General features: G+C 32.7%; 1 protein-coding gene across 3 annotated transcripts in view; it reads right to left on the minus strand.

The window, feature by feature from the left end:
• LOC145296114 (glucosaminyl-phosphatidylinositol-acyltransferase PIGW-like) overlaps nucleotides 1-20300 on the minus strand; it is a 51819-nt gene that overhangs the window by 20493 nt on the left and 11026 nt on the right. For all 3 annotated transcript variants that reach the window (XM_080142256.1, XM_080142257.1, XM_080142258.1), the window contains exons 2-4: nucleotides 19384-19809; nucleotides 17177-17345; nucleotides 7283-7530 (exon numbers count right to left, since the gene is read on the minus strand). In XM_080142256.1, coding sequence (XP_079998382.1) covers nucleotides 7283-7530; nucleotides 17177-17345; nucleotides 19384-19809 — 843 coding nt within the window. The remainder of the gene's footprint in view (nucleotides 1-7282; nucleotides 7531-17176; nucleotides 17346-19383; nucleotides 19810-20300) is intronic.

Consider the following 20300-nt stretch of genomic DNA (forward strand, 5'->3'; position numbering starts at 1 on the left):
ATATATATATATATATATATATTTGTTTACTGTTTTATGGGAAAGAATTCCAACAAAGTGCTCGATTACAAAGAAAATATTTTCAATATAAGAGCTTAATATTTATTTATTTAAAACTGTACAGGTCAGAAAACCATTGGTACTGTCATTGCCAATTAGAAACAGAATAGGATAAAATTAATTTAAACATATATTTACTAAAAAAATATATTGAATAAAAAAATTTTTTTAAATCAAAAAATTGGAAAATCGAAATTAAAATAAAATATATAGAAATAGAGATAAGCTATAGTTAAATAAAACTGGACAATATTATAGACAATACGTGCGGTCCTGCATTTTCCTCAAACAGAAAACAATATGGCTGACGAGAGCCTAACATTATTTACCATTAACTGGTCTTCCTTATCTTAGGCTTAAAACCGACGGTATCAATGGTTTACTGACTTTCTCTACAGTTTTAAATAAATAAATATATATATATAATAATTTTGCAAAATTCCAAAGTTCAAGATTTTATTATCTAACCAATCCCTTCAAATAAAAAAACATTGGCACATTTGCAGATCTGTTTCATTTATGGGGGAACAACCAATATCTGTATGTCAGTACTGAATATTTCTTCCATGAATTTAGCAGAAAAAACAGAAAATCCTTAAAAAAAAAAAAAATAAAAATAAAAAAAAATAGAAAAAAAATGCATAACAATATAAAAAAAAAAATAAAATAAAGCAAAACAACTTACATCGCATCAAACTCAGTCATGGGAGTTTTGTAATCGCTATTTACTGTGGGCCACCATCTTGTATTTATATATAAGTCCGGTATGTGCATATTTTTATATATTTCTAGGTACAGGATAATCTCCTAAACAAATGAACAAATCATTAAGAGTTTGAAAATATCGATTCTGAGTGATGGGTGCAAAAACATTCTTGTGGTTTACTTTATCATTTAGGGAGTGGATATTAGTGATGGGACGATTCCAAGATTTTTCCCCGATTCCAATACAATTAACAACTCCATGATAAATTTCCAATTCCAATACAATTTCCAATTCCAATTCTCTAGAAATCTCTAAATATTGAAGTATAAAGTTGTAATTTTTTTCACAATCACCGTAAAAACCCACGTTAAATGTGCATATGTTTTCTCAAACATAAAAATAAATTTGTGTGAGGGTGATCTATAGATTTTAGTTTTACTGGTATTTTAAAATCAATAAGTATTTTATTATTATTACTGGTATTTTAAAATCAATAAGTATTTTATTATTATTACTGGTATTTTAAAATCAATAAGTATTTTATTATTATTACTGGTATTTTAAAATCAATAAGTATTTTATTATTATTACTGGTATTTTAAAATCAATAAGTATTTTATTATTATTATCAGTAGTGGAAGTTTTTTTTAAACAAAATCAAATAAAAATATAATTAATGGAATTGTTTTTGGAATCGGAAAATAGGCAAAAATTTTTTTCCTATTCCCAATTAATTGTCCCAATCTTATATGAATTTAGGTGTGTATATATGTCTATATTATTATTCTATATTATTTCATGTATCCACATAAAATGCTATAAGGAGATATATTTTGTGTATCGATTTCCAGGATTTACTTCAACAGTGCCCAATACACGAGTAGAACTAGGTAGCAAGTTATGAAAATATATCTTTTTTAGCAATTCTTGGGTTTACTTTCGGCAGCCACATAACTTTCATTTCCTTTATTGTGTCCTTTAGTCCTCACATTCCACGAGCGATGTTTTTGACAAAGAGGGAAGAATTATGGTTTTCCGAGTCAGACGTATGCCATCTAAACACTTATTGTTGGCAAGATTTTGATGTTGCAGTATTTTCGATTTTTAGCTCCTTGCATTAAGCGGCTTCATGCCTTGTCTGGAGCGATTTCCATATATTAAAAAAAAAAAAAAAAAAAATTTAAGCTACACAAAGGCTTCCACAATTCATCACTATAGGAAATCGTCAACAAGAGGAGAAGGAAAAAAAAAAAAATCGCTGCTTTTGAATTATGGTGCTACCGTAGACTTCTTTGTGTAAGCTGGGTGGATAAAGGTAAAAATGGGTGCTGGAGAAGATTGGATCATGCTGAAGACTGCTGGACAACATCAATGACAGGAAATTGCAATTTTTGAGGCATGTGGTCAGAACAGACAGCCTAACAAAATAACTGCTCTTTGGTACAACCCCTGGCAAAAGAGGACGTTGAAGACCAAAAACAAAAATGTCAGACAACATGAAGGACATTAGCATGGCTGAGTTGATCAGAATGGTGCAGAATTGGAGTCAATGACGACAATTCATGAAGAGTGCCACAGTTGGACAGTAATGACCATTCCGTCAAAAGGAGAGAGGGAATCGTCATGATAAAGTGCCTATATATATTTTGTTGTACAGAATAAACTCTTAAACTACTGAACTGATCATTATGTATTTTCAAATATATATTTTCAGCAACATGGCGAGTAACATGGTAACTTCAAATTTTTTTTTTTATATAAATCTTTATATTTAAGGGGTGTATATTTTTTTTTTGTAAATCTTTATATTTAAGGAGTGTATATTTTTTTTTATAAATCTTTATATTAAAGGGGTGCATATTTTTTTTTATAAACCTTTATATTTAAGGGGTGCATATTTTTTTTATAAATCTTTATATTTAAGGGGTGCATATTTTTTTTTATAAATCTTTATATTTAAGGGGTGCATATTTTTTTTGTAAATCTTTATATTTAAGGGGTGCATATTTTTTTTTGTAAATCTTTATATTTAAGGGGTGCATATTTTTTTTGTAAATCTTTATATTTAAGGGGTGCATATTTTATTTTATAAATCTTTATATTTAAGGGGTGCATATTTTTTTTTATAAATCTTTATATTTAAGGGGTGCATATTTTTTTTTATAAATCTTTATATTTAAGGGGTGTATATTTTTTTTTATAAATCTTTATATTTAAGGGGTGCATATTTTCTTTTATAAATCTTTATATTTAAAGGGTGCATATTTTTTTTATAAATCTTTATATTTAAGGGGTGTATATTTTTTTTATAAATCTTTATATTTAAGGGGTGCATATTTTCTTTTATAAATCTTTATATTTAAGGGGTGCATATTTTTTTTAATAAATCTTTATATTTAAGGGGTGCATATTTTTTTGTAAATCTTTATATTTAAGGGGTGCATATTTTCTTTTATAAATCTTTATATTTAAGGGGTGCATATTTTTTTTTGTAAATCTTTATATTTAAGGGGTGTATATTTTTTTTTTATAAATCTTTATATTTAAGGGGTACATATTTTCTTTTATAAATCTTTATATTTAAGGGGTGCATATTTTTTTTTAATAAATCTTTATATTTAAGGGGTGTATATTTTTTTTTATAAATCTTTATATTTAAGGGGTGTATATTTTTTTGTAAATCTTTATATTTAAGGGGTGTATATTTTTTTTATAAATCTTTATATTTAAGGGGTGTATATTTTTTTTTTTGTAAATCTTTATATTTAAGGGGTGTATATTTTTTTTTTATAAATCTTTATATTTAAGGGGTGTATATTTTTTTTTTGTAAATCTTTATAGTTAAGGGGTGTATATTTTTTTGTAAATCTTTATAGTTAAGGGGTGTATATTTTTTTTTGTAAATCTTTATATTTAAGGGGTGTATATTCTTTTTTGTAAATCTTTATATTTAAGGGGTGTATATTTTTTTTTGTAAATCTTTATATTTAAGGGGTGTATATTTTTTTTGTAAATGTTTATATTTAAGGGGTGTATATTTTTTTGTAAATCTTTATATTTAAGGGGTGTATATTTTGTTTTGTAAATCTTTATATTTAAGGGGTGTATATACATATATATATATATATATATATATATATATATATATATATATTAAATGATCATTATGAATTGTGGAACACAACTTCTTGGCATGAGGATGGGTAATTTGGGCTATATTTAATTTAGTCTTATGAAAAAGAGATCAAAAAGCGATGATGACCCTAAGTGATAATTCAGACATGTCCGATTTTTATGAAACTTGAATAATAGGTATTAGACATAAATAAATACTCCTCAATTTTCTAAAGCGTTTTGTAGAGAGTTTTAAGGGCACAACCTCTTATTTGAAAATCCGAGTGTTTAGCAGAGAAAACAACAACAAAGAAAAGAACCAAAAATTCAAATGCATAACAAATAAATGTTACCAAAAGCAAGATAAATTACTCTTCTACATACCTGGATAAGTCTTGTGTATTTTAACGTAATTTTAAGCATTTATTTAGTTTGAAAACCAAGTTGTGTCAAGTAAGTAAGTTAAACGGGCAATCAAGATGGCCGACGAAAAGATGCCCTCTTTAAAGCATCGATAATTGTTCAAATGTGAAAAAAATTGAACAAAAATACTGATAGAAATCCACCATATAAGTTTTACCGTGATATTTCGTGACACTTATACAGTCGATTTCTATCAGTATTTATGTTAATTTTTCCACTTTTGAACAATTATCAACGCTCTGAAGACAGCATGCTTTTGTAGGCCATCTTGATTGTCAGTTTAACTTACCTGTTCAACCCTACTTGTCTCTCAAACTGAATAAACGCTTAAAATTCTGTTAAAATGCACAAGACTTATCCAGGTATGTAGAAGAGTAATTTATCTTGCCTTTGGTAACATTTATTTTTTATGTATTTGAATTTTTCTTCGTTGTCATCTTCACTGCTAAATACCCAAAAATTAAAATATTTCAGGTTTGCATGACGTTTTATCCATAGTCATTAGACACCAATTAAGCAAGATTCAGCTGCTTTCACAACCAACTCTCGTCCAGAAATGAAGTCAGACTCGGCACAAAAACTCAAATATACGAAGCGCTTGTCCACCATTCACCTATGCGGATGCGAAACCTGGCCAGTACGAGTTTGTGACCTGCACAGTCTGGAAGTTTTTAACCACCGTTGCCTACGCCGCATCCTTCAAGTTCGCTGGCACCAATTCATCCCAAACGCCACCATCCATTTGTGCTGCCAGATACCATCCCTCAAACAGACCCTCCTTTCGAGACATCTTTGATGATTTGGTCACACTCTGTGCTGGCAACCAGATGACTTCATCCATGCCACAATCAACCCAGCCCCACTCCAGGGATTGAAGAAACAACGTGGTGGTCAACTGAAAATCTGGCTCAGCATGGTGAAGCAAGATATCGATCTGATCCTGTGTTCTCACCTCTACGGAGTGCACCACTGGAACCATGAATGGCTGGACCTGATATCAACTGCAGCTTCAAACCGACATGCCTCGGCAGCGTCTATAAAAGATGCAGAGAGTTCAATTGGAGGAGCCGGATCAACCTACCCACTGTGAATGCGGACACAAGATTCACTGAATTACAATTTTTTTTTAAGCCCATTAAGCTTAAGTATTAAATTTGAGACCTTTTCTAGAATCAAAATCATGTAATGGATTTTGATCAAAATTGGATAAGGATTCAAGGCCTAAGGTTTAGTATCATTACATATTGACTTCAATATTCATAAGGAAATAGAAAAGTGAAGAACAGTAGGGAAATAAGTCATACACAAGCCATTATGACTATGAAATGCATACATATAGTGATATGGGACAAAAAGGAGAAAGTAGTAACCCTAGTTGAAGTAAGTGTCCCTACCGCTATTGGCCTTAACAAAACTTGACGAGATTATTTTGAAACATGGGCAGAAAAAAAAAATACCTAGATAAATATTTTAGGGGTTTTTTTTTCACTTATTTTACAGAGTTTATCTGTCCTTTTTTTAATCCCTTTTTCATTTTGTCCTTTGTTAATCCTTTTTTCATTTAAAGGCACCCACCCCCTCCTCATTCACAAAATAGGCAAGATGGCTGTCACATGATCGATCTCATTAAAATTCGATTTTCCTCTGTAAAAAAAAAAACTACTTGATCAAATCAAGTGATTTCTTTTTGTATGGAAACTTCATTCCATAACGGGTACGTACAATGTAACTTTTTTTTTCAATATTTTCATTTTTTAATGTCTTCATTAAACTGCGCAAGTATCACTACTAGTAGAAGGCTTTCCAGCATCTAGGAACCTCTACGGTGAAGGGGTGGGATTTTGCTGCTTGTTGGGCTAATCGGGAGTATATATGTCAAGGGAGCACATGTGCTAGGAGTTCATCAGAGCACATTCTATTAAAGTACTTATAAAACAGGCAGAGGTGCAACATTGCGGTGATGGACAGAGGTTGGAGCTTGGATTTTATACAAATAGAAGTTGCCACATCTGGACTGGTGCATCTACCACTAGTCTACCTCGTGGATAGCGTCCAAAAAAGAGTCTTCAATCTAATATATCCCACTTTGTCAACTAAACTCCAACTCCTGTCCCATCACTGCAATGTTGCATCTCTGTGCCGGTTTTACAAATATTTTAATGGAACGTGTTCTGATGAACTCGTTGCACTTGTGCGCTTACAACGTACACATCTCCAACAAACCTGTTTAGCAACAAAATCTCACCCTTTCACTGTTGAGGACCCTAAATGCCAGAAAACTTTCTACTCTAATAGTTTTTTTCCCCTCGAACAGCTAGACTTTGGAATTCTCTTCCTTCTAGATGCTCCCTTGACTCTACTGATATAAAGAAGTTTAAATGTAATGTAAACAAATATCTTGTTAATCTTTCCTAGGCATGGTCCCAAATAGTAGCCCCTTAGGTCCAAGGGACGATATGCCTTGTTAGTTAAGTAAGTAAAAAAAATTAAGAAAAGAGGAAATATAGTCCTTTCTCTGATATTTTGGATATCGGGAGGCAAACTCTCACATATGCTATTTTTTTAAAACTTACTAAAAGTCATTACAAAATTAAACCATTATGATTTTTTTTTTTTCAAAATTTTATCTGCACACATTTTGTTTCACAAATAACGTTAAGATCGTCTTTACAAATAACAACAAGTCGCAAATATCGGATAGAACTTGTGCCGACAATTATGCACCGGCTGATTCCCTAGATAGAGCGTTCACAATGATATCGTCCAACAGGCTGTAGACTCTACTCGCTTCTTATCAATCTTCGAATAAGTTGGCCTTAACAGAGAGGATAGCAAACAGCCCAATGGCATGACGATGTTTCCCTTCGCAAACAGCAAATTACATATACAGGATTGACCTTGTGTCAACAATTATGCCAGTAACGGAATGTATTATTGGACTCTATATTTTACAGCACAAGATAAAAACAACAGACGTACCTGTTGAGGAAGATGTAGCCGCCAATTTGAATGCCCGCAAAATAGAGGGCAACATATCCAAATGAAGAGAACAGGCCTTCCCGGTTGGCATCGAGCAGGCTCACTCGTGAACCTTTCCCATCTGAGCTGTGGAGGAGGTAGTCCTGTAGGCCAGTCTGCAGACACCACTGGTAACCAACAGCAACTACAACGCTTACCAACAAACTGGGAATGGATGAAAAGAAGCAGAAAAAAATCGTGGAACAAATCTGAAAGAGAAAACAGAAATTTTTCTTTCACATGAATAAAATAGTAAAACGAATAAAAGAAAATCCTGTTGCTCCCAAAATGAAACATTCTGGATTGGAACAAAAATAAAAAAAAAAATAGCCTCAGTCTTGAAGAATTTCTCTGAAGATAGGAAAGATATTGACGAAACTATGCAAAAAAAAAAAAAACCTATTAATACGAATAACCAATCCTCATCTTAAAAATTCAGAAACGTAATAAAACTATGTATTTAAGATGTGATTTCATTGTGCATAAAATTTGCCTTGGTTGAGAAGGATTTCTCCTTCAGTGACCAAGGACAGAAAAGATCGGCATCCTAAATTTTCAATCTTACCATCACTTTCACACACACCCATCTCCCCAAGTTTCTGGTGACAAAAACAACTTGAGTCTATTTTTATTTAAAAATCAAAATTCCAATCATAAAATAATATAATTCGAGTTTTTTTATTCAAAAAATTAAAATGTCTACCACAAATAATTTAACTATTAGAATATAAAAAAATTATCCCTAGTTTATTCATTAAAACGTTTTGTTTAAATAGTTTTCAAAGATTTTTCATTTTTTTTTTCCTCTTTATTTTGCTGGCATTAACCATGAGGGGTCACCCAGCAAAATATACATCAATCTATATATCATTCATTTGTTAGTCTGTAAGAAAAAAGGCCATATATAATTTTTACTGGCGAAAGTGATCCAGAAAATGTCAAATTCATAAAATTTGGCTTTAAAAAGGCCAATCTGGACAAGAACATCAGAGTGCCTTCCCTTTTCTTTCTTTTTATTTTACATAGGAGTCACCATTTATCAAGGCCAAGAGGCCACTCAAGGATAACAGTTAAAGAGTGTACAGTAGTCAATGGGAGAATATCGTAGTAATCGTTAGTAGTGGAAATTGAGTAAGTTGGATTACTTAAGGGGATGGCTCATCAAGAACTTCTTTACATTGGACTTGAAGACGTTCATATTGTAATTAGCTGGAAAGCAGGAAAATGGAACAGAGTTCCAAAGGCGTGCAGTTCTAAGAAAGAAGCTTTATTCATAGAATCTACATTTAGGTTTAGGCACAGATAAAGAGTGGAAGAAATTATTGATAGTGGTTTCAGCTAGATAAGTGTTTTTTGTGAAAATCAGGCTAGGAAGGACCATAGATTGGAACTCAGATGAGCATTTGACATGAAAATAACGCTAAAGCAGAAACAAGCTCACAACATCTCTTCTGTGGAAAAAGGTTGCATGTAAGAGAAAAGGGCATTTCCTACTAGGCTACAAAGTTTATTTTGACTCTGTCAACGCAGGATATGTTCTAACAGCTCCTGCCCAGATGTGGCAACAGTACTTCATCCTTAGACGTACCCAGCTCTTATATAGATAGAGAATTGCATCAGCAAGTAGATATCTATTGAATCGATAGAAGGATCCCATCATTTTTCCAGAGACCTTGGCAACAGATTTGATGTAAGTGTCCAATTTCAGATCAGGAGTAAAGGTCAAGCTCAGAAGCTTGTCAAAACATGGAACCCCACCAAGAAGAGAGCCATTCATTTCAATTGATGCCAGATGAGGATCAGAGCATTGATGATGTAAAGATAGAAGCTTGGTTTTGGATGCATTAAAAGTAACCAGCCACCTCTTTCCACATTGTACCATGTGCTCAAGATCACAATGTAACCTCGTTTTTGAATACCCTTATAATAATCTATATATTAATAAAATAGCGTGCATGTTATTTTCTGTGTCACGCTTACATCCGGGTCATTTAATTGTTATGTACTTCCATTTCTTGTAATAAATAATTTTATCAAGAATTCTTCATAAGTTTCGGTTTCGGTTCCGATTTTAATTGATGGCCCTCCAGTAATCTTTTTTTTTTTCATAAATAATTTTATCAAGAATTCTTTATAAGTTTTGGTTTCAGTTTCCGTTGTGGCTGAACGAACTGAAGTTGTGTATGTATATATATATATATATACACACATACACATGGATATATTTTTTTCGTAAGTTTTTATTTCGATTCAAGTTAATGCACCCAAGTCATATGGATATATTTCTTTTATTTTTGAAATCACAACTTTATAACATATAAAAATGATAGAACATTAACTCTATAATAATATATACGAAATCTGCAAGAATTAAAATATCATATTTAAGCGTACTTTACGATCGAGCTTTGCCGGGCGTTTGTGCTAGCTTAGATAAAAACTTTTGCAGTTTTAACAAAAAAGTTACAATAATATCAGAGCGTCTCCATTTACACTTAACATCTGAGTCCCGTGTGGAATTTCCACAGGTCCTGCTAGTGTATGATCATTGTTGCAATGGTGAAAAAAAAGAACTCGTAGTAATTTCGATGCGCAACAGTTTTTTTTTGCCAAAGAAAAGTCAGCAAATCGCTATGTAAAAAAGAAACGTACAAACGAAACAGGGAAAAAAAAAACATTGTTTGCCAAGATGTGATCGATTAAAGTAAATAAAAGATTTTCTCTTACAATGTGATTTTATTATTTGTATTGAACTATGTAGCACAATATTACTTTCTGGGTATTTATTAGTACTAATTAATTTATCTCATTTGGGTCAGTTCTATATTTAAAATACAATGTACAGTATTTTCATAGAAATGTTAATAAATTCATATTTGCTGCGTGTTATTTGTTTTTCTAGCCTAACAACTATTTTTGAGCTATCCAGGAATATATCAGATTTATCAAAACATATTTGTTGCTAAATGTAGTCCTCATTCCATGGATTTTCCATGGGTCACGCTAATTTACTAATTAATTGGTTAATACGACAGTCTCAGACAAAATAGCCTGTCCCATCGACGAAACGTTGCATCCCTCTGCCTGTTCTACAAGTATTTTAATGGTGAATGCTCTGACGAACTGCAGACACTTGTGCCCCCACGATGTAGACACCCTCGACAAACCCGACAGGCAGCTAAATCTCACCCCCACACAGTAGAGATCCCTGGATGTAAAAGATCTTTCTACTCCAGTAGTTTCTTCCCCAGAACCGCTAGACTCTGGAATTCCATTCCAAGTTCCTGCTTCCCAACTGTACTGACATGCAAGAGTTCAAGTGCAACGTGAACCGACATCTTGCTGCCCAAATCCCAACATAGTGCTCCAGTAGTTGCTTCCCCTGACAGTAGCCCCCTACACCAAAGTGGCAATGCGCCTTGTTTGGGGTGAAAATGTAATAAAAAAAATAATAATAAAAAAAATTAAAATTAAGTAAATGATTTTATTAATTTAACAAAAAAAAAAAATTATATTACATTATTTGGTGTTCAAACTTGTTTAAATAATTTCATGAAATGTTTTTCAATGATGTGACCAATCATATTCTGCTATTATAAAAAAAAAATAAATAAAAAAGTGTCAACTGACGTGTCAACAATATCTTGCTGTATTCACGAGTTGGCTACCCTTCGTGGTTAATACCAGTGGAATGAAGAAAACCAGAGTTTTTGAAAAAGATTAATATTATGAAAATTCTAAGAAAAAAAAATAAAATTTTATTAATTTAATAAAAATTTATATGACATGATTCGCTGTTCTAACTTCAAACAACTTTATAAAATAACTAGCGGGGGTACCCGGCGTTGCCCGAGTGTTTGTTTCCGGGACGGGGGGGGGGGATTTTAAAAAATGTTATGGTAGTAGGAAGGATCAAACCCGGAGTCATGAGTAAAAGTAGGAAAATAAAGTGTGAAAAAAAAAAAAAAAAAAACATCTGCAACGTTAACAGTTCGGCCACCAAGAAAAGTCCATTCCAGTTGTTTAGGAAAAAAAACAAAAAAAAAAAAAAAAACGACTACGGTAGGTCGGCACGAACGTGAAAATATAATGTGAATTGTCCAGCACGCTAACCACTACGCCACAGAGCACTGCAGCTTAGTTTAGTGATTTTAAATAACTTCACATGAAAGAACTACGAAGCCAAACCGGTGTTCTCTTCTCAACTGTTCCTTGTGAACGATCCCCAAACGGTGTTAAGTGGTGGCAGGGGGAGGAGGAATTTATTAGAGAGAAAATATTTTACCACTTCCATTGATCTTAACCGATTTTGGCCGTGACTTCTCAGCAGAAAAAGTATAGAAATCTAAGATTATCGAGGAATTTGAGAAATAATAAGCCTATAACACACCTCAGATATTGTTCTGCCGTTTGTGCATATTATATTTGCATGAAATATCTCGATTTTTAATCCTATTAATGTCAAAATCAGACGCGAAAAAATGAGTTCATTTTATTTATATAGAGATGAGCTATTCTTTTTCTTTTCTTTTTCTTTTAATATTTTTTAGTACGCTGAATGTGAATTGCAAATTATCGTCCTTGAATCATTTGAATTTTAAGTTATCTCCTTTTATCCTTTGATTTAACAAAAGTCTTCATCGAATCATAATTTTACATACTGCCATAAAAATGTTTTCCCTATTTTGATTACGATGATGATAATGACGACATTGGTTAAATCAAATGATAAAGGGCGATAACTCATAATCAAACCATAAAGTGATCAGGAAATTAGAAATTTTATGTCCAACATTGAACGATCTGCCACGAACACAAACCCCCACAAATTTTGAAAACACATCGCAAGAAATATTTGTTACTTTTGTCAATGTTCCCTGTTTCGTTTGTACGTTTCTTTTTTACATAGTATTGTTGCATAGTTCTTATTAGAAGGGATGACGTATTTTATATCTTTGTTGTTGTGAGATGCTAGATATTATATATATTCATTGTGAGTGTTCATATTGTTGAAAGATGGAGACAGGTCTTATATATAACGAGACCGACAGGTAGAGTACAGGTTACTACAGGAGAGCCGAGCATGTAATTAAACAAGAGGAGATTTATGATACACTGACAGATAGACCGAGAGATAGTGCGTTTGGCAATTACTTTTGACAGTCGTACATATAATATAAACACATTACCTTTCTCGTTGTAATGATGAACACAGAAAGACGGCAGTTATAAAAACATGTTGATAGTTTATTCTTCGACCAGTCGGAAATGATTCTGTACTTCAGGGATTCAAAGTTGTTACATGGTTCCTTCTAAGCCTCTCGCTTCCAAGAGGATGCCCTGACTCTAACTGAGAATCGATCTGAACCTCTCTGCTTCTCTGATCTGCAACCGATCTGATCTCACCTGATTCAACTAACTAAATTCATAACTCATGACGTCATTGCATGACCAGCACATGCATATCAGACACATGGCATGACATGCCTTCTCTAACCTAATTTACGTAACCCACTTTACAAATAACATTTTCCATTGTCCGTTTTTAAATTCCTTATTTTAATTTTCATTTTTATAACAAAAACAAAATTCATCATTACATTCCTTTTTCAATAAACAGATATCTAACTATTTAGTGTGAGCTAAACAATGGTAATTCTGCATTCCATTTTATAATAACATTCTGTGTTTATTTTAACTTATGATTGGAATTCTCAATTCCAAATCTAGCTTAGCAAGTTCGAATCCTTCACTATCCTATTTCATATTTACTCACAAGAACAGGCTGCTGTTCTTGTAGCAGTATTAGTAATAATAGTTTTACTAAAAAACATATAAGTAAAAGTTTAATAAGTTTAATAAGTTAAAAACGACCAAGTTCTTTCTTATTCTTTCTCTGCTGATCTTGATCAGGTGGTGCAATGGGGAAAGAGGTGGCTGGTTAATTTTAATGCATCTGAAACCAAGCTTCTATTTTTACATCATCAATGCTCTGATCCCCATCTGGCATCAATTGAAATGAATGGCTCTCATCTTGGGGAGGCTCCATGTTTTAACAAGCTTCTAGATCTGACCTTTACTCCTAATCTGAGACGGAACACTTACATCAAATCTGTTGCCAAGGTTGCTGGAAAAATCATGGGATCATTCTACCGCTCCAGTAGATATCTCACTGCTGATGCAATTCTCTACCTGTATAAGAGCCAAGTATGCCCAAGGATGTTGCCACATGAGGGCAGAAGCTGCTAGAAACAGCTTATCCTACATTGACAGAGTTCAAAATTGACTTCATAGCCTAGTGGGGAATGCCCTTTTCTCTTCCTTGCAACCTCTTTACCACAGAAGAGATACTACGAGCTTGCCTCTGCTTTATCGTTATTTTCATGGCAAGTGCTCGTCTGAGCTCCAATCTATGGTCTCCCCACCCCTCACCAAACTTTCACGAGAAACACTGGTCTAGCTGAAATCACTATCAATAATTTCCCCTACTCTTCATCTATGCCTAAACATTCCATGAACAAAGCTTCTTTCTTAGAAAAGCACGCCTGTGAAACTTTGTTCCGTTTTCCTGCTTTCGAACTGACTACAATATGGTTATCTTCAAGTCCAATGTGAACAAGTTCTTGATGAGTCGTCCCCTTAAGTAATCCAATTGACCCAATTCCTAATACTAACGATTATCACATTTTTTGCATTGACTACTGCTGTACACTCATTAACCCTTATCCTCGAGTGACCCCCCGGGCCTTGATTTACGGACAGTGATGAAAAAATAAAGTCATTAATTAGAAACTTATCACAAACATGTGAAGAGGTACATTTAGTTAAATATTCTGTACTAAAAAAAAACAATACTATTTGTTGCCAAATTTTTTACCTATAATGAGGCATGGTCCCTCACAGTTGAGGGATTCTATTCATAAACGATGCTGCTAGAAACTGACGAATCAAATTCATTCAGGTTCTGCTATCAACCAATCAGAAACCAGAATTGCTGCATAAAAATTAAACCTTTTTTTAGCAACATTGCATATGTTTTCTTCGTGTCAACACGGAAAGAATCTGTTTTTCTCTTTAGCTACAAAATTATAAAGTCCGGAACCTGTACAGAACAGCTGTCTACTGAGAACTCGTCATCTCGAGGACTTGTATAGAATAACTACCCATCGGAAACTCTTCTGAAACTAAACATGGCTTACAACACAAGACTATTCAAATGGAACTTGAAAAATCTATGTAAGAATTAACCAGTAAGAACTGGGGGGTTTTTTTTGGGGGGGGGGTCAATTTTCTTATCAGTTTGTTCAAGCTGTGGATGGGGCATCCTACTGGATGCCAAACATTCACCAGCTAACTCAGAAGTATCAATTGTGTAAGCTATCATGTGTTAGGATATCAAGGATAAGAGCAAAAGGGGAGATAACTTATACTGTAAATGATTCAGGGGAGATAACTTGCAAGCGTAATGAAAGCGACTTCGGAAAGATATATGTACTAGCATGGGTGCCCGGCGTTGCCCGGGTGTTTGGAGGTGTATGCTGAGCAAAAAAAAAAAAAAAAAGTGGTCAATTTTTTTAACTTTATGACCCCTTAAAATGTATTGTTTTGGGCTCAAATCGAGTTATTAAGTTAGATCCATGTCCAAGAAACCTATATCTAAAATTTCAAGTGTTTAGACTCAAAATTGTCGGAGTTTGGTAGAGTTCTCAAAGGTCGAATCGTTGAACTTTGACCCCTTAACAGTCAAATTTCTGACTGAAAACCGATCACATAGATTTTCCCAAATCTCAGTACCCTGTATATCAAATTTTGAGTCTATAGACTGAAAATTAACAGACTTATTGCGAAGGAAAATGTAGACAGACAGACAGACAGATCCATTCACTTTTATAGATATATAGATATGCAAAAAAAAAAAAAAAAAAAAAAAAAAAGAATTTTTTTTTTTTTTTTGCAAATCTAAAAAAATTGAAATTAGAAACTCATTTTGGACAAATATGGTAAAATAGTCCCAAAAATGGAGTGTTTTTATTAGCCCTAAAAGAGCCCCTGGGGTACAAAAAAAGTTATCGCGAAGTATAGACAAACAAAATTATATAGAAATTAGTTAGTTTCAACTTTTCAGAAAGTTTTATAAAAATCCAAGGCATTCATTTTTTTTTAATGAGCACAATAGGCACTACCAAAAGTCACCATAGAATTACCCCTCCCCATATGTAAAACAATGTAATTTTATTATAAATTAATATTATCGATATAGATTTTGTACCATTTAAAAGAAGGGCAAAATGAACTAGTAATAATTTTTTAAAGTGTTTTTCATCCTACGAAAATAATGAAATTGCGAGACGAAAATCGTGTTTACATAATTGGCGCTTTAAAATAACATTCCCATATAGGAAGCATTTTGAACGTGAAAACATACCCGTGTTTAATAAATCTAGTAAAAATCAACTAATGGTCAGATTTTCGTGAAATTTTAGATACTTATCCATTTTAGAGTGAAATTACATAAAAAAATGCAGTTTCCATAAAATATATAAGGGAAAATATTTTTTTTTAGTGCGTGTCCCCCTCCCCCATATTTATTTTTTTCAAAATTTGAACAAAATATATTTAAATCTATTGACACTTCTATTTATTATGAAACATAAGAGTTAAAATAAGTAAAACATATTTATTTTTTTTTTTAATTCAAATACACGTATTGAACAAAACATTACCTTGAAGTTGCAATTAAAAAATGATATAAATTTAGTATTAAGTTTTTTTTTTTTTAAATAGCGTTTTTTCAAGTTAATACATACTCTAATCAGTTGAATTGCCAAGAAAAAGAAACTTCCTAAAAATTAATTAATTTTTAAAAGATTAAAACGATTAAAATTCCATCATTTCAAAATGTTCCGTTACAACATAGATTTTTAATTGTGTTTAAATTTTTTTTAAATATTAAGTTTTAATATAAACATGGCTCTTGTCAGCTATTTTATCGCCAGATTAAAACAGATTTGAAAATATTATTGGCCAAATATTAAGCATTTTGTAGGCCCCCCCCCTCATATTTTCTATGTCTCTTTTTACCAAACAAAATATGGAACCCCGTAGGTAACCAAATGAACATTCAGTAAAACCGTATTTCATATTTAATATACAAATGTTTATAATATTATTAATCGTTAAACTGTGTAAAACTTAAAACCTAACAAAATTATAACAAAGATTAATTATTAATTGCAGTTTGAAAAAGATAAACAAAGGTTTTGAAAAAATCATTAAGTCGCTTCTGCTTTTCCATAGTTCGTATAGTTAACACAAATCTGATGTCATGGGATCATGCGGTCCATTTTTCACAATCATTTGGCAGACCCTAGAGCACAAAAGTGTCAATTTTAGCCATTTTAACCCGGAAGGCACCCCTAGGGGACCAACCAAAGTTTTCCCGGAAAATCAGTTCTGTTATTTTTTTACTCATATCATGTTTAATGTTTGCGCAAAATTTCAAAAAATTCCAAGGTATAGTTATTGAGAAAAGTACGAACGGTAGTGCTACACCGGAAGTGATGAAGTATGTTAGCTGACTATAACCGGGAATAGTGTAGTATCTGTTCGGTTGTCATGAAAGCATCCTTTCAAGCGTTATATCCTCCTATCTAGGATAGTATATATCCGTTCATCATTACACCACTGTCTTTGAAAAGAGGGCGGGGGTATATTTTTGTTCATCATGGTACCATCTTCTCAGGCTATCAAAAATAATTATATGAAGGATTTTGGTCTAAAAAAATATTTTTGTTTTTTTCTTTTGTGAAAACAAAGAAAATTATTTTTTAGAAATAAACTCCCATCTCCACTTACCTTGACCGCGGCTAACGTAAAGAAAAAGTTCCAATGTGTCCCGTATTCAGAAACGTGTTCTTGATATTCGATCCCTTTAATGACCATGACACGGCTTAAACCAAGGGTCAGCAAGGGCACGCACGACTTCACGGAAACAAACAACTGCGACATCTTGTCTAACAACGATCTACAAATTAAAAACATCTCATTATAATGGAGAGTATCTGTTTGTTTGTGCTGCAAAGATGTGTGAATTGGAAGACACAAATATGAAGAAATAAATGGATGAAAACGATTCTACGGAGATTAAAACTTTTTTTTTTTTAATTACTTATTTAACAATTGTACAAAATGAAGAGGAATTGATTGCCTGTTGTTAAGCTAATTTCAGTTGCATCGTCCATTTTGAATTTCCTTATTTTTGTTATAGTTAGGCCTATGACAACAGCATATTCTTTTCATTGTTTTGACTCTCGAGTATATATCCAACGCAGTTAGACACAATTAGTCAACTGAGAATTACATCACTCTACATAAAAACATAAAATATCAATGGATATATACTTGAGAATGAAAACAGAGAAAAGAATATGCTGTTGTCATAGCCCTAGTTATGATCCTCTAATCTATGCAGGGGCAGATAATCCTGCCAAATCCATTATACTTCTAAATATTTCTTGGTAAGAGATATAATTTGGGGGCTACAATAGATTTTCTAGATAGATTTATGTATCCATTTTTCCCAAATAAAAATTCAAATATTTCAGATTTGCATTAAATTTAATCTACAGTCATTATAGGTCAATTGAACAAGAATGTTTGTATTACAATCCACAGAGGTACGAAAAAGTTGTCAAAAAAAATGATAAATGTAATCAAAAGCAAGTTACTCTTCTACATAACTGAATAAATTAATAATAATTAACTAAAGATGATCATCCTATAAGAAAACCGAAAAAACTAACAAGGAATTAAAGTGAATGTTTAAAAGAATATGCAAATTAGCTAGATCTTTTGCAGATGAATGCAATTCCACAACTCATATATAAGAAAGTTGTATTTTCTTTTTAAATAGAAAAAAGGGTTTTTTAATTTTAATACGAATAGCAATACGCACAAAAAAAAACAAAAAAAAACAGATTAATAGGAGTATATATACATATATATATATATATATATGGACCATTCCAAAAGTAAAGCCTCCTTTTCTTTTCTTTTTTTTTACTCAAAGAGTTAAAGAGCTACAAAGATGGAAGTGACACCATTAAAACGAGTGACCATTTGTAATCCCCTCTGATCCCTTCAGGTGGAATTTAAAAAATAGGGGGCATTACTTTTTTAATGCCCTGCATAGTAATGAACAAGATTCAGCAAAAAGATTCCACCGAGATCGACAAGGTACACCCAAAAAAGGTCGGAAGTTACATCGACCTAAATGTGCAAATAAAATTCAAGATGAGAACAGTGGGCCAAAGAATTCAAAAAAAAAAAAAATCAACTTTAACAATTTTGTGAACATAAGACAAGTGTGGTTCGACCAATATGACTACATGCTTTCCCATAAGAAACATTGCGAGTTTGTCTATACTCTGTCGTTATTTTCATGGCAAGTGCTCGTCTGAGCTCCAATCTATGCTTCCCCCCTTGCCAAACTTTTACGAAAAACACTAGTCCAGCTGAAAACACTATCAATAATTTCCCCTACTCTTTATCTATGCCTAAACCTAAACGTAGATTCCATGAACAAAGTTTCTTTCTTAGGACTGAACACCTATTGAACTCTTTTCCATTTCCCTGTTTTACAGCTAACTACAATATGGTCGTCTTCAAGTCCGATCTAAATAAGTTCTTGATCAACCATCCCCCTAAATAATCCAATTTACAAAATTTCCACTACTTACGTACACCCATTAACCCTTATCCTCGAGTGGCCTCCAGGACTTGATAAGTGGTGACTTCTTTGTAAATGAAGAAAAAAAAAAAAATTTACCAAATTTCTACTATTAACGATTACTACGATATTGTCCTATTGACTACCGTAAATTCATTAACTCTTATCCTCGAGTGGCTTCCGTGTCTCGATAAGTGGTGACTCCTATGTAAAAAAAAAAAAAAAATGTTTTAAAGGCATGCAAAGAAGAAAGAAAAGATATCAGTATTTTTGGCAAGAATTTTGCTTTCCCTTGTGTACAGACGATAGTCACTCATGCAGGATCACTTCTTACCTGTAATGAACTGTTTTATGTCGTGCTTCGGGTGCCACCAGGGCATTGGACATGACAAAAAGGCCAACACCAGCATCCATGACACCCGTTCCAAATGTCTCCGTCTTGGCAAAGCGCCGTGGATAAATACGAAAGTCAACAGCTAAAATGCAGATCGCTGTGGCGATATTGACGCAGGCACGTGCATAAGTAATGAACCTAAGACATTGTCGTTTGTTGTGGTTGGGGAAAACGGATTTGTGGAGGATGTTGGATGATTGAAGAAGGTTCCTGCAGACGTCTCGTGCGTCGGACGCGAAGGGTGTCAGCAGAAGCACAATGGTGACCACAGTCGCTGACAGCACCAGCACAACATGGTCGCTGAAGATGGTCAACGACAATTCAGAGATGACGATGACAATCAAAAAGTCAAACAGGGATTTGAACCTGAAACGAGAAATTTAAAAGACGTTTTAGGGTTAAATGACACTTTGGATATTTTTTAAAAGAAAACACAATCACCTGTTATTTAGAAAAATTAAAAACTTTTTATATGCATGTCCAGTTATCTTTACGTCCATTGCTTCGCCCATTGGTCAGTCAACCTATCTAGCTAACATTTTACATAACATTTTCATCAGTAAATCTACAGACTAGCCATGATACATTATATATATATATATATATATATATATATATATATATTTATTTATTTATTTAAAGGAGATTAGAACAATAGTCTAAAGAGCTGAGTGTATTTTAATGTAACAGTGAAATTACTAGTTTAATTAAAATACAGGAAAGAGAAAGTGCTCGTTGTAATTTAGATATATAATAAGCTCGATAGGTAAATATCCTAGAGCTAATTCAATATTAAGTAATGTGATTGATAATTTAAAATTTAAAAATCAAATTATAATTAAATTAAAAATCCGTTT

Source organism: Euprymna scolopes, chromosome 16, assembly GCF_053919585.1.
Source record: "Euprymna scolopes isolate OS-2025 chromosome 16, ASM5391958v1, whole genome shotgun sequence".
NCBI lineage: Eukaryota > Metazoa > Mollusca > Cephalopoda > Sepiida > Sepiolidae > Euprymna > Euprymna scolopes.